General features: G+C 40.5%; 1 protein-coding gene across 1 annotated transcript; it reads right to left on the bottom strand.

The window, feature by feature from the left end:
- Nucleotides 1-615: 615 nt before the first annotated feature.
- Nucleotides 616-1,676, bottom strand: LOC119825509 (zinc finger protein 120-like). Its single transcript, XM_038346418.1, has 3 exons — nt 1,643-1,676; nt 1,382-1,442; nt 616-949 (listed from the first exon to the last, which is right to left on the bottom strand). The coding sequence occupies exons 1-3, from the start codon at nt 1,674-1,676 to the stop codon at nt 616-618; spliced, it is 429 nt and encodes a 142-aa protein (XP_038202346.1).
- Between the last annotated feature and the right edge of the window lie 14,946 nt (nt 1,677-16,622).

Here is a 16,622-nt window from a genome sequence, read left to right as displayed (position 1 = left end):
GGATCCACTATGTGGTTTTTTATGCATTCCAAGAACACTTTGACATGCAAAGACTTTACCACATGGATTACATTCAAGGGGTTTCCCTCTAGTTTGTGTTCGCTCATGATTTTGAAGATAACTATGATATACAAAGGCTTTACCACACTGATTTCACTCATAAGGTTTCTCTCCAGTATGTGTTCATTTATGCTTTCGATGAGAAGTTTGACAAGAAAAGGCTTTACCACACTGATTACATTCATAGGGTTTCTCTCCAGTATGTGCTCTTACATGACTTTTCAGAGAAATATGATGTGCAAAGGCTTTACCACACTGATTACATTCATAGGGTTTCTCTCCAGAATGGGTTCTTTTATGACTCTGAAGATGACTCTGCTGGCTAAAGGCTTTACCACACAGATGACATTCATAGGGTTTCTCTCCAGTATGGATTCTTTCATGCATTTGAAGACAACAGTGATAATGAAATGTTTTACCACACAGACTATAGTCATAGGGTTTTTCTCCACTATGTGTTCCTTCATGGATTTTAAGTGTACATTGAACTGCAAAGGCTTTACCACACAGATTACATTTATAGGATTTTTCTCCAGTATGTGTTCTTTTATGACTTTAAAGAGAATTGTGACATGCAAAGGCTTTATCACAATGATTACATTTATAGGGTTTCTCTCCAGTATGTGTTCTTTCATGACTTTGAAGATTACATTTAATTGCAAAGGCTCTACCACACAGATTACATTCATAGGGTTTCTCTCCAGTATGTGTTCTTTCATGGTTTTGAAGATTACTAGGAAATGCAAAGGCTTTACCACACTGATTACATTCATAGGGTTTCTCTCTAGTATGTGGTTTTTCATGTTTTTGAAGATGACAACCATATGCAAAGGCTTCAACACATGGAGTATATTCAGTAGGTTTCTCTCCAGCTTGGTTTCTATAGTTCCTGTAAGGATAATTAGCACATGTAAAAGTTTTACCACATTCCATACAAATGTTGAATCTTTATATGTGTATGAACTAATTTTACAATATGGTCCAATTCTTAAGAGGAATTAGACTTTAAGGATTTATCACTATTTAAACTCATGTTCTTTCCCTTCATTAAAGGGACACTTCTACAGCATAGCTCTCATGGTACAAAGATTCAAATGGTGATATCTATTAAGGCATTATCCTCTGTGTGCTTTCTTAAAAAAAATGCCTTGCAAATGAAATTCTCCTACCTCAATGGAGGTATATTGTTTTGCGAGAGTTTATTAATCATCAATGAACTTTAAGCTGTGGTTATTTACACTTTTGCTTTTGGTGAAAACTTCCAGGACACATTATAATTTCTTCAGAGTCATATTTGTATCTGTTTGCACATGAAAATTACCTCTTTTGTGTTCTAGAAATTTGATAATTTTCTTCAACATTATGATCTTCCCAGTCATATCCTAAAACATAGTATCAGAAAATGTATGTTATACTACAAAAATTGTCTAAAATTTAAGTTACCTTAAATTCAGCAAACCTTAAAACCATGCCTGATCATTCACTTCATCCTTCTCTCTCTCAACCAAATTACAAAAGAGCATCAATAATAAAGGAATGGTTGTCCCCTTACTTTAAAACCTGAAGGAAAATTGAGTCTTACCTATACTAGTGAGGTTCCTGTAGGTCTCTAGCATCACATCTTTGTAGAGCTCCTTCTGGGAAGGATACAGCAAAGCCCACTCTTCCCAAGTGAAGTTGATGTGCACATCATCATAGGTCACTGCATACTAAGATGTAGACATGTATACTCAGTTTACTAAGTAAACTCATAGATCTGCCTTCCTGAAATTATCTTTATCAGCAGACAGCTAATTATTCGATCAGTGCTTAGGCTAAAGACAAGAGCACAACATTTAAGATATTAAGATATCCAAGGACACAGAATTACCATATAACCAAAGTGGCTGAATCAGAGCTACTCAGACAGACATAGGAAAAAGAATGCCCTGGCTTTACTTCCCACAAAAGGACCTGACTCCTTATGGTCACCTTCACCTCAGTTTACTGATGATGTTAGTTCAGGAAATTCAAAGCTTCTGTCTTACTCTCAAGGACAGCAGAAGAGATAATTAACTGCAAATCAGAGAAAGATCCACAATACCCATGATCAGACCGGCTGATAACAGCCTAGCCCAGAATTAATGATAGAGGTCTCGGTCTCTCCTTTGCTTGGAGCAGTAACTCTAACTCCAAACCTCAGACTGTACAAATTGCAGCATCTGGCGTATGTGGTATCAGATTCAGGAGCCATTAGCTTCCCCATGAACGTTTATTTACTTTGCTTGTTTACCCAGTTTTATGCATGATGGGAGAAAAAAAGGTGTTGTGCTGATTTAAACAATCCATGCCCTATTCATAATTTTACTGAAAATAAACTTTTAGTTTTTTTCTACCACGTAAAAATTTAATGAAGCACATTAACCTGCCCCTCTAAAATTCCCTAATGATTTAATTCATTTCTTAACTTCACCATTAAGGAGTTTACCACACATGTACTAGTTAGTCTCACAGATCTCTCTCTCCCTCTGTCTCTCTCTGTCTGTCTCTCTCTGTCTGTCTCTCTCTCCCTGTTTCTCTCTGTCTCTCTCTGTCTCTCTGCCTCTGTCTCTCTGTCCCTCTGTGTGTCTGTCTGTCTGTGTGTGTGTGTGTGTGTGTGTGAGAGAGAGAGAGAGAGAGAGAGAGAGAGAGAGAGAGAGAGAATTCTTATCTAATTTGTTATGGGGCAACAGAATCCTGATCCTGGATCCTGCTAAAGCTGGGGAATTCCTTCTTTTAAGGATATATATACCTGGGAATGTTTGTAACAGGAAGAAGAAGGTAGAACAAGGTAAAATAAGACTTTTCTGTGAAGCAGGAATTTTAAATGACTGTCCTACCTTGTCTTGGAAAGTTTGGTAGTCACTTTCATTTGTGTCCTTTTATCTAATTTGGACAGCATTCTCTCAGGAATTGCGCAAAGGCAGTTTCTTGCCCAGTGGCCAATTTTATCAACAAGAAATTAAGCTCCATATGGAGTTTCTTTGACGATCATTATCTTTTCTGTAGGACATTGGTGTTGTTAGGAGCAGGCATGTCTCATTATCATGAAAAGCCTATATTATTAACACATCTAAAATGCTATATTTTGTAGATCTCTGAAGTGGTGGAGACATTCTATCTATTTAAACTGTATTTTTGGCCAGGCTGACCTTTAATCCCAACACTTGGGAGGCAGTAGCAAGTGGATCTAAATGACTTCAAAGCCAGTCTGTTCTACAAAGTCAGTTCCAGGACAGAGCTACAGAGAGTAACCTTGTTTCGAAAAACAAAAACTATTAAGAATAAACATAAAATATATTTTGGTTTCACCTTGTAAACATCCCTAACATGACTATGAGTTTGATTGTAATAAGTGACTAACTACTAACCTGTATATTTTTATTATTTTTAATGTTTTGAAAATAACTTACAGGACTAGAAGTTTACATTACATTGTTAAATAGTTGTATAAGTACAATACCTTAAACAAGAGTAGAAACATACATATAGTAGGTTTTAACAAATGTAACCTTGAATTTATATCAACATACAAAAGTATGTTAAAAAAGAGTAGGAACATATATAGAATAACAAAAATAACCTCAAATTCATATTAACATACAAAAATCAACACAATGTAAAATATTTAAGATTAGTAGTTGGTATGCCTTGGGTTGAAAAATAGATTTAATAACTTATACTTTTTCCTATCATTTCTATATCTCTCCTTTTCCTTTACAGAACAAGATCCCTGAATGTAATCTTCTTTATTTAGATTTTTTTTGACCATTACCAATAATAACTTTTAACCAAGCCCCCTAATCAATGACAAATATGACAAATAAAGACAAACCTACTGAATGAGCAAAACCTGCCCATCTCAGCTCTTGGAATGTGGACACTGTGTTTTAAAATTATTTTTTGTTCTCTGTGGAAAATGACATCTTTAGGAGACCCTGAAAAAATAGGGATATTTATCAAGTCATGAGAGAGTTAGCTGTATTATTTGCTGTCCAGTCTTTGTGTAATGGGAAAGTATAGGACTTATCTCAAGTCCTAGCTAGAGTAGCATATGACGACCATCGTAGGTATTTCCCTCCCTTTTGTCTGGGCGGAGACCCTGGGCTGCCTGGAATCCCTGATCCTGTGCACTGACATTCCATCTAAACTGGTGAGTGAATGTGGACCCTGGGGCAACCTGCCCTGGAAGAGAGCACAGACCCCCTCCCCCCAGCTCCCTCTGCAGGCTTGTCTCTGTTTCTCCCGTCCCTGTCTCTCCCAAGCTTTCCCTAGTGTTCTCAGGTGTCCTGCTCCTGTTCTAAGGCCATCCACCCAAAGGGGTCAGACTCTGGCCTCCAGGCAGGTCTGAGGATTCCTGCGGAGGGGTGCGGGCTCCTTCAGATTGTGCTGCCAGGTTTGCTGTGTGATATTCCATCCGGCCCTGCCCCCACCTTGGCCCTTTTGTCTGGGCAGCGACCCTGGGCTGCCTGGAATCCCTGATCCTGTGTACTGACATTCCATCTGAACTGGTGAGTGAACGCGGAACCTGGGGCAACCTGCCCTGGAAGAGAGCACAGACCCCCTACCCCCAGCTACCTCTGCAGGCTTGTCTCTGTTTCTCCCGTCCCTGTCTCTCCCAAGCCTTCCCTAGTGTTCTCAGGTGTCCTGCTCCTGTTCTAAGGCCATCTACCCAAAGAGGTCAGACTCTGGCCTCCAGGCAGGTCTGAGGATTCCTTTAAGGGAGTGCGGGCTTCTTCAGATTGTGACGCAAGGAATAGGTCCTCCTCTGGCACTGGGGAGATCCAACCAGTTTCAGTCACAGCAAAGATTGGTCTAGGACAACAAGCGCCTCCGGGCTCCTTTTGAAGGAAGAGATGGGCAGGCGCCAATGCAGGAGCTCCTCCAACAACATGAAAGGCAACATGACATCACCACAATCCAGACATCCCGAAACAACAAGAATTGAACACCCTACCCCAGAAGACATAGAAGGAACCGACCTTAAACAGTACTTTATGAAAATAATAGAGGACCTTAAACAGGAGGTAAAAAACTGCCATAAAGAAATGGAGATGACAAACAAAAAGGTAGACGAAATAAATAAATCTCTCAAAGATACCCAAGAAAAACAAGAAAAACAAGAAAAAGCAATCAAACAGGTAAGGGAAACAGTACAAGACCTGATAAATGAAATGGAGGTATTGAAGAAAACACAATCTGAGGGACGACTGGAAATGGAAACTCTGAGTAAACGAACAGAAACTTCAGAGACAAGTATTTCCAACCTAATACAAGAGATGGAAGAAAGAATCTCGGACTCTGAAGATACTATAGAGGAAATAAATTCACAGATTAAAGAACTAAACAAATCTAACAAATTCTTAACACAAAACATTCAGGAAATCTGGGACACCATGAAAAGACCAAGCCTAAGAATAATTGGGGTAGAAGAAGGAGAAGAATTACAGCTCAAAGGCCCAGAAAACATATTCAACAAAATTATAGAAGAATACTTCCCCAACCTAAAGAAGGATGTTCCTATGAAGGTACAAGAAGCCTACAGAACACCAAATAGACTGGATCAAAAGAAAGCATCCCCACACCATATAATAATCAAAACACAAAACATACAGAATAAAGAACAGATATTAAGAGCTGCAAAGGAAAAAGGTCAAGTAACATATAAAGGGAAACCTATCAGAATTACACCTGATTTCTCAATGGAAACCATGAAAGCCAGAAGAGCTTGGATAGATGTGCTACAGACACTAAGGGAACATGGATGCAAGCCTAGACTACTATACCCAGCAAAGCTTGCATTCACCATTGATGGAGAAAACAAGATATTCCAGGACAAAAACAGATTTAAACAATACGCAGCCACAAATCCAGCCTTGCAGAAAGTAATAGAAGGAAAATCACAAACCAAGGAGTCCAACAATGCCCACAATAACTCAGGCATCTAGCGACCCTTCACCAGCACAACTAGAAGAAGGGAAACACAAAAACTCTACTACTAAAAACGACTGAAGTTAACAACCACTGGTCATTAATATCACTTAATATCAATGGACTCAATTCACCTATAAAAAGGCACAGGCTAAGAGACTGGATACGAAAACAGAATCCAACATTTTGCTGTTTACAAGAAACACACCTCAACCACAAAGACAGACACCTACTCAGAGTAAAGGGTTGGGAAAAGGTTTATCAAGCAAATGGCCCTAAGAAACAGGCGGGTGTGGCCATACTAATTTCCAACAAAGCTGACTTCAAACTAAAATCAATCAGAAGAGATGGAAAGGGACACTTTATACTCATAACAGGAAAAATCCATCAGAATGAAGTCTCAATCCTGAATATCTATGCCCCTAATATAAAAGCTCCCACTTATGTAAAAGAAACACTTCTAGAACTCAAGGCAGCCATCAAACCACACACACTAATAGTTGGAGACTTCAACACTCCTCTCTCACCAATGGACAGGTCAATCAGACAGAAACCTAACAGAGAATTAAAAGACTTAATGGAGGTAATGAACCAAATGGACTTAACAGACATCTATAGAACATTCCACCCAAATAGGAAAGAATATACCTTCTTCTCTGCGGCTCATGGAACCTTTTCGAAAATTGACCATATACTTGGTAACAAAGCAAACTTCCACAGTTACAAAAAAATATTAGTAACCACCTGTGTCTTATCGGATCACCATGGATTAAAATTAGAATTCAACAACAATGCTACCCCCAGAAAGCCCACAAACTCATGGAAACTGAACAGTCAACTACTGACCCACACCTGGGTCAAGGAAGAAATAAAGAAAGAAATTAAAGTCTTTCTTGAATTTAATGAAAACAAAGACACAACATACTCAAACCTATGGGACACAATGAAAGCAGTGCTAAGAGGAAAGTTCATAGCACTAAGTGCCCACTTAAAGAAAACGGAGAAAGCACTCATTGGAGACTTAACAGCACACCTGAAAGCTCTGGAAAAAAAAGAAGCAGACTCACCTAGGAGAAGTAGAAGACTGGAAATAATCAAACTGAGGGCAGAAATCAACAAAATAGAAACACAGAAAACAATCCAAAGAATCAATGAAACAAGAAGCTGGTTCTTGGAGAAAATCAACAAGATTGACAAACCCTTAGCCAAACTAATCAAACGGCAGAGGGAGAACATGCAAATTAATAAGATCAGAAATGAAAAGGGGGACATAACCACAGACACAGAGGAAATTCAGAGAATCATTAGATCTTACTACAAAAGCCTGTATGCCACAAAATTGGAAAATGTAAAAGAAATGGACAGTTTTTTAGATAAATACCATATACCAAAGTTAAACCAGGACCAGGTAAATGCTCTAAATCGTCCTGTTAGTCGCGAAGAATTAGAAACTGTTATCAGAAACCTCCCTACCAAAAAGAGCCCAGGACCAGATGGTTTCAATGTGGAATTCTACCAGAACTTCCGAGAAGACCTAATACCTATACTCCTTAAGGTATTTCATAATATAGAAACACAAGAGTCACTGCCAAATTCCTTCTATGAAGCTACAGTTACCCTGATACCTAAACCACACAAAGACTCAACCAAGAAAGAGAATTACAGGCCAATCTCACTCATGAACATTGACGCAAAAATTCTCAATAAAATACTGGCAAACCGAATCCAAGAACACATTAGAAAAATTATCCACTACGATCAAGTAGGCTTCATCCCAGAGATGCAGGGCTGGTTCAACATACGAAAATCTATCAATGTAATCCATCATATAAATAAACTGAAGGAAAAAAAACCATATGGTCATCTCATTAGATGCTGAAAAAGCATTTGACAAAATTCAGCACCCTTTTATGATAAAAGTTTTGGAGAGATTAGGGATACAAGGGTCATTCCTAAATATAATAAAAGCTATTTACAGCAAGCCGACAGCTAACATCAAATTAAACGGAGAGAAACTCAAGGCTATCCCACTAAATTCAGGAACACGACAAGGATGTCCACTCTCTCCTTATCTCTTCAATATAGTGCTTGAAGTTCTAGCAATAGCAATAAGACAACATAAGGGAATCAAGGGGATTCAATTTGGAAAGGAAGAAGTTAAACTTTCATTATTTGCAGATGATATGATAGTATACATAAGCGACCCCAAAAACTCCACCAAAGAACTCCTACAGCTGATAAACTCCTTCAGTAACGTGGCAGGTTACAAGATCAACTCCAAAAAATCAGTCGCCCTCCTATACACAAAGGATAAGGAAGCAGAGAGGGAAATCAGAGAAGTATCACCTTTCACAATAGCCACAAATAGCATAAGATATCTGGGAGTATCTCTAACCAAGGAAGTGAAGGATTTATTTGACAAGAACTTTAAGTCTTTGAAGAAAGAAATTGAAGAGGATACCAGAAAATGGAAGGATCTCCCCTGCTCGTGGATTGGGAGGATCAACATAGTAAAAATGGCAATTCTACCAAAAGCAATCTATAGATTCAATGCAATCCCAATCAAGGTCCCATTAAAATTCTTCACAGAGATTGAGAGGACAATAATCAACTTTATATGGAAAAACAAGAAACCCAGGATAGCCAAAAAAATCTTATACAATAAAGGTACTTCTGGAGGCATTACCATCCCTGACTTCAAACTCTATTACAAAGCTACAGTATTGAAAACAGCTTGGTATTGGCATAAAAACAGAGAAGTTGACCAATGGAATCGTATAGAAGACCCGGATCTTAAACCACAAACCTACGAACACCTGATTTTTGATAAAGGAGCCAAAAGTACACAATGGAAGAAAGAGGGCATCTTCAACAAATGGTGCTGGCATAACTGGATGTCAACCTGTAGAAGAATGAAAGTAGATCCATATCTATCACCATGCACAAAACTCAAGTCCAAATGGATTAAAGACCTCAATATTAATTTGAACACACTGAGCTTGATAGAGGAGAAAGTGGGAAGTACTCTACAACAAATGGGCACAGGGAACCGTTTCCTATGCATAACCCCAGCTGCACAGACTTTAAGGGCAACATTGAATAAATGGGACCTCCTGAAGTTGAGCAGCTTCTGTAAAGCAAAGGACATTGTCACTAAGACACAAAGGCAGCCTACTTACTGGGAAAAGATCTTCACCAACCCTGCAACTGACAAAGGTCTGATCTCTAAAATATATAAGGAACTCAAGAGAGTAGACGGTAAAATGCCAATTAACCCAATTAAAAAATGGGGCGCTGAACTGAACAGAGAATTCTCAACAGAAGAAGTTCGAATGGCCAAAAGACACTTAAGGTCATGCTCAACCTCCCTAGCTATCAGGGAAATGCAAATCAAAACAACTTTGAGATATCATCTTACACCTGTCAGATTGGCTAAAATCCAAAACACCAATAATAACCTTTGCTGGAGAGGTTGTGGGGTAAGGGGTACACTCATCCATTGCTGGTGGGAATGCAAACTTGTGCAACCACTTTGGAAAGCAGTGTGGCGGTTTCTCAGGAAATTCGGGATCAACCTACCCCAGGACCCAGCAATTCCACTATTGGGAATCTACCCAAGAGATGCCCAATCATACAACAAAAGCATATGCTCATCTATGTTCATAGCAGCATTATTTGTAATAGCCAGATCCTGGAAACAACCTAGATGCCCTTCAGTGGAAGAATGGATGAAGAAACTGTGGAATATATACATGCTGGAATACTACTCAGCGGTAAAAAACAATGACATCTTGAATTTTGCAGGCAAATGGATGGAAATAGAAAACACTATTCTGAGTGAGGTAACCCAGACCCATAAAGATGAACATGGGATGTACTCACTCATATTCGGTTTCTAGCCATAATTAAAGGACGTCGAGCCTATAAATTTGGGATCCTTGAGAAGATAATAAGAAGGTGAACTCCCAAAAAAAGATATAGTAATCCTCCTGGATATTGGAAGTAGACACGATCGCCAGGCAAAATTGGGAACTTGAGGGTTGGGCGAGACTGGGCCAAGGGAAGATGGGGAGAGAAGGGTGTGAAGGGGAGAACGGGGGGGAGCTCGGAGGAACTGGGTGCTTGGGATATAGGAAGGGTGGATATGGGAGCAGGGAAGCATATATCTTAATTTAAGGAGCTACCTGAGGGTTGTCAAGAGACTTGACCCTAGAGGGGTTCCCAGGTTTCCAGGGAGACGCCCCCAGTTAGTTCCTTGGGCAGCTGAGGAGAGGGAGCCTGAAGGGGCCAGTTCCTATAGCCATGCTGATGAGTTTCTTGCATATCACCATAGAACCCCCACCTGACGATGGATGAAGAGGGTGACAGAGCCCCACATTGGAGCACCGGACTGAGCTCCCAAGGTCCTGATGAGGAGCAGAAGGAGAGAGAATATGAGAAAGAAAGTCAGGACCGTGAGGGAACCTCCAGCTGGCGACAGATGGGGAAGGTGACTGAGCCCCACATTGGAGCACTGGACTGAGCTCCCAAGGTCCTGATGAGGAGCAGAAGGAGCGAGAACATGAGGGGGAAAGTCAGGAACGAGAGGGGTGCGTTCACTCATGGAGACGGTGGGACAGAACTAATGGGAGATCACCAACTCCAGTTGGAATGGGACTGATGGATCATGCAACCAAACCCGTCTCTCTGAATGTGGCCAACAGCGGGGGCTGACTGAGAAGCAAAGGACAATGGCTCTGGGCTCTGATTGTTCTTCATGGGCGGGCTCTGTGGGAGCCTTCTCAGCTTGGTCGATCACCTTCCTGGACCTGGGGGGAGTTGGGAGGACCTTGGTCTTAGCATAGAGTGGGGAACCCTGATGGCTCTTTGGCCTTGAGAGGGAGGGAGGGGAGGTATGGGTGGAGGGGAGGGGAGGGAAGGGGGAGAAGGAGGGGAGGGAAGGGGGAGGAGGATGGGAGGGAGGGGGAGGAGGAGGGAAGGAGATGGAAATTTTTAAATATAAAAAAAAATAAACCATGAGAAAAAAAAATAAAAAAAAAATAAAAAAAAAAGATTTCCTGTATTGGCCTTACAGTATTTTCATAGTCTTTCTAATTAATTCACTGTATTACCCACGCATCATAGAAGTTCATTCTTGATCATCTAAGTACATTTGAAGAATGGATATAAACTATAACTCACAATGAAAATAATTTTATGCCCATGCCTGGCAGAGTGGCAGATGCCTTTAACCCCAGCACTTAGGAGTCAGAGGCATACAGGTATCTTTGAGTTTGAGGCCAGGCTGATCTACTTAGCAAGTACTAGGACAGCTAGAGCTATACAGTGAGACTCTTTTTCAAAAGGAAAATACAAGAAGAAAACAATAAATTTCTGTGCAAAGACAACTTAATCACATATATTTGGTATTTTCAAGTTGAGGCACATTAAGTTTCTATTATACTCATTGTTACAGTCCACAGTTTGCTTAGTAATAAATTCAAAACAAGACATGTGGAATCCCAGGGACTGGGAGGTATGCTTGGTTTATATTCCAGGGCACACAGGGGTCCACCATGCATGCAGTGTCCCCATAGAACCTCTACTTAAGTTGAGCGTAGCCTAGAGCACATTGTCAGAAACAATACATTATAAATGAGTTGAAATCATACTTATTTTGTAGAATTAATACACACTAGGAAAGAAGCTGGAAAAACCCTTTCAATCAGCAGTCATTATGCTGACTCTGTGGCTGCTGAACAGAATTCCTCTTTACTGTATGAACACTAAAGGACATCAGAATCTGACCTCAAGACATCAAGGCATTGCTGAATGCAAAGGGACACTGGGAAAATAGGAGCCATTCATTACAAAACACCATGCTTCAAGCTTTATTGTTTAGAGTGTAGAACATATAACCTTGCCATTGAGTATTAACATTTCACTTATTGCCGATGTTTCGTATGTTTTCTGTTGAAATAATTAAAACTAGTTTGCTAAGCAACATGCCCACATTGTTTATAAAAGCAAGAGCACTCACGGGCACTAATGCTCTGAGCCTCTCAGCACTGCAGTTTTCTGATCACACATTCCTCAGACATCCCCGTTGCACTGGTCTTTGAGCCGCTGTTGAATGCAGTGTCCTGTGAGTCATTAGGCACCTAACTGCATAGTTGTATTACAGAGTGTGGAATCACACATTAACTCTAAGCATGTGTTTTGCAATCACATTCATTATATTAGCCACTTCTGTTTGTGTTTTTAATATTATAGTTACCTATTTATGATTCTCTGTAATACTCCCAATTAATGAGTTATTTTTAGCCAAATGTAATTATATCATAATCTCCTTTCCTTTACCTCCCTGTAACCCGTCTTGTATACCCCTCCCCTCTCATTTCCGTATCTTCTGACCTCTTATACTTTAATTGTTGTTACATATACACATGTATATTATATTCATATCTTTGGTGAACATTCATCCATGCAGGAAAATACGCATACACTAAACAAAAACAAATATATCTTAATGTTCAGAAGCTAAGAGGAGGTAGGCTAGAGCTGGAGAGATGGCTCTGTGGGTAAGAGAACATGGGCTCCTCCTGGAGGACAGTGTTTATTCTCAGCACCCACATCCACAACTCATGAATGCCAAGAACTTCAGACCTGGGAATCTGATGCGTTCTTATGATATCCAAGGGCACCTGCTCACCCTCTTCTGTGTGTGTGGGTGTATGTGTGTATGTCTCATAAGTAAAACTATACATCACATTTTGAAGAAGCGTAGGTATGGATGATAGGTAAGAAAACTCAGTGTGGAGTGGAGAGTGTGGACCCCACACAGTGTAATAGTCTTACCATCCAGGCCTATCTTAACTTCCAACAAAATTGACTTCAAACTAAAAATAATGAGATAAAGAAGGACATTCCAGTCTGTTCAGAGAACAATTATCCAAGAACGTCCTATAATCGCAGCTGTAACTACAAAGCACAGGTGCATCCATTTTCATGACAAATGTAATACCGGACCTCAAGAAACAGATGAGGGCCAGGCGGTGGTAGCGCACGCCTTTAATCCCAGCACTCAGGAGGCAGAGGCAGGTGGATCTCTGTGAGTTCAAGGCCAGCCTGGGCCACAGAGTGGATTCAAGCACAGCTAGGACGACACAGAGAAACCCTCTCTCAAAAGCCCACAAATAAACAAAGAAGCAGATGAACACAATTACGTAATAGTATGTGATTCCAGTAACCCATTTTCTCCAATAGACAGATGATCTAGACCAAAAATTAACAGAGAAACATCAGAATTAAACGAGATCGTCCATCAAAATAACATCTATAGACACAGCACAAACTCCAGAGTATGTGTTCTACTCAGCAGCTCATGTTTCTCTAAAATACAGCACATAGTGGGATACAAAACAAATCTCACCATATAAATTGAAATAACCCTGTGCATTCTGTCTTCCCACAGTGAAACAGAGCTTAAAATTTGCAGCAGTGTGATACCTAGTAACTGTGGGGACTCACAGAGATTGCTCAGCACACAAGGGTACAGTAGTGTGTCAAAGTTAAAATAAAGACAGACAGTGTAAAGGATCAAAAATTAAATTAAATGAATATACAACACAGAGGGAAATATATATATTTAAGCACACACACACACACAAAACCCACAGATAAATGACTTGGTGACATAACACAAAACCAAAGGATTTAGAAAACACAGCAAACCAAATGCCACCAGATGGGAAGATATTGGAGAGAAAATGAAAGCAGAAATTAATGAACTACAAGCAAAACAAGGGCACTAGGCTCAATGTAGTTAATCTTTTTAGCTACTGTTATCAACATGTAAGTATGGGAACCAGGAAAGACCGATAAAGTTTATAAAGCATGTAGGAGAAAAGATATATAGGAGGGTAAGATATCAGACCCAGGGCACTGACTATTGTGGGTGTTGCAATGTAAAGTAAATATTTTGTAGACATAGAAAGAAGAGTGTCATTAAAGATTTTCTGGTAGGCACAATTGAAACATGAAATATTAAGAATTAACAAAGTATTAATCTTTCAAAATTAATAAGCATAAATATAATGAAAAATTAACAGACACAAAAGGATAATATGCCCCACACCATTCAACTGTTGTGTGCAAGTCTTGACAGGGGAAGGGAGTACCACTCAGGAATTCTGGCAAGCGGTCCGGGTGTCCTAGATGGAATCCCCCTAGAATTCTCCGGTCTGAGTGCAGCCCCATCACTTTCCCCACCTACTTGGTGAGTCACAGTCTTGTCACTTAAATTAGGGATCATACTTTCTTTACATCAAGTATTCTAGGTTTCAGACACTGAAGGAGTGCAGAAGGTCCTTCCTCCTGAACATCTATCTTTGTGTGCCCATCAGAGTGCTTGACCAGATGGGATGAGGGTGTAGTATTTTCTCTGACTGGCTAGTGTCAGATCCATGGCCCTCTGTCTGCCACTCCATCTGGTGCTAACTCAGTTTCAGCCAGTTAGCTGTGTATTCCTAACTCTGCCTGTGGCTGTTAAGCAACTGTCTCCTTTCTCTAGTGTTCCTGCTTTTCCTGAAAGCACTTCACTGCGGCTGTAGCTGTGGCCCGAGATAAATGGCACACTACACAGGTGGGGAGTGACAGGGAGCCAAGATCCATGGCTGCTTCAGTCCAGCTCCATACAGTACAGTCTCTGGTTCTTTCCCACAGCAGACTGACTTGGGAAGATGAGGTCCCTGAGTTCAGTGAATGTGTTCTATTCTATTCTAGGAGAGTTTTAACTTAGGAGTTAGGTTGCTGGAAGATCGTGGTCACAAAAAAGTTCCCCTCAGTTGGTTGCCATGAGTTCTGGCTTCCTGATTTGGAAAAGGATGAGATTCATGCAGCAAGGAATGATAAGTTGTAGAAAAATTTTATTGTAGGGAGTTGAGATAAAGAAAGAAATCAGAGCCTCCGCCAGCAGAGGCAGGTCTCAGGAAGCAGGTACAGCTGAGTGAGATATGGGGAGTGGTCCTCTTGAACTGCTCATTCCCTTAGCTATGGAGACATAGGTTGAGATGGAATGGAGACAGAACACCAGTAAAAACCCAGGAATGAAAAGTTGCAGGTCTACTTTCACGAAACATTGAAAGGCCAGGTGGTGTGACACACACCTTTGATCCCAGGAATCAGAGGGCAGAGGCAGGTGGATCTCTGAGTCCAAGTCCAGTGGGGTCTATAGACCGACTTCCAGGATTGCCAGGGATATAAAGAACCATTGAACATATCTTTTCCAATTAATGTTAGGAAAATGGAAGAGGTGGAGAGATGGCTCACAAAAAAGTAATAGGACTCCTATGTACTGGTTCCAGAGAAATAAAGCCTACTTTATTTAAAATCCCATGGGCAGTAAGTTATTCAAACAGTGGTTACAGGTGACTAAGGAAAACAAATCTTACTTCCCTCAAAGGACCAAATGTGACTTCTGCTCCAGCGACCACCTGGGCTGGAATCACAGCAGGCTCAGAGGTCCTGGCTGCCACTGGACCCAAACTGCATCCTGAACAAGCCTGTACATGTGACCAGGACCCTCTGGAGCTCAGACTTGGTGCAGGTATTGGGACACTGTGCAACTCTAGGTGGAGAACCAAGAGGGATGAAATGTTGAATCTGAAGCAACTCCTAGGCCAGACAGGAAGCAGTCAGGACTGGAAAGACATTGGCCCCCAGCTCTGTGTTGGCCCGCACAGGAAACACCGGGACTCTACAGCTGGCCAGATAAGGGCAGCCGTCACTAGGTCTGTCCTCGCTCTAGCTCCTGTCATTGGTGGAGTTCTTTAATCTCCACGGGTTTGTATATTTACTAGATTTGCTGGCTGTCAATGTTAAGTTTTATTGAACTGCAGTCTGATATGATTCAAGCAGAGATTTCAGTCTTTTTCAATTGATACAGATTTGGGTTGTGCCAAAAGTTGTGGTCTATTTTAAAGAAGCTTCCTTGTGCTGATGGGCAGAAAATGCCTTCTTCTTCAGTGTTTGGTGAAATATTCTGTAGATATCTGTTAAATCTGTTTGATGCAATAACTTGATTAATTCTTCTGAATTTTGTGTCCAGATGACCAACCAATTGGAGAAAGTTGGCTATTTTCATTACCTAATGTTAATGGATTGACAATCTGTGTATTTAAATCCAGTAGTACATTTCTTATAAATCTGGGTGCACCAGTTTGGTGTGTATATATTTATACAGTATTTTCTCCTTGGTTAACCATACCCTTGATTAGAATGAAGTGTCCCTGTTCATTTCTTATGATTAGTTTCAGTTTGAAATCTATTTGGTTAGATATTAGATAAGCAGTTCCTGTTGCTTCCTGGTCTCATTTGATTGGAGTACTTTTATCCCTCCTTTTACTCAAACATAACGCCTTCTTTCTTTAAACCTAAGTTATATTTCTTGGAGACAACAGACAAATGGCTTTTATTTCTTGATCCACTCGGCACATATTTTGGAGAAATGATTATAGAAATGTATGTGTAGGGGGCTGTGGAGATGGCTCAGAGGTTAAGAGCACTGTCTACTCTTTCAGAGGACCTGAGTTCAATTCCCAACAACCACATGATGCCTCACAACAATCTATAAT

Source organism: Arvicola amphibius, chromosome 10 (genome assembly GCF_903992535.2).
Source record: "Arvicola amphibius chromosome 10, mArvAmp1.2, whole genome shotgun sequence".
Classification (NCBI taxonomy): Eukaryota; Metazoa; Chordata; class Mammalia; order Rodentia; family Cricetidae; genus Arvicola; species Arvicola amphibius.
The sequence above is the reverse complement of the archived record's forward strand: the minus strand, read 5'-3'. Positions and strand labels throughout refer to the sequence as shown.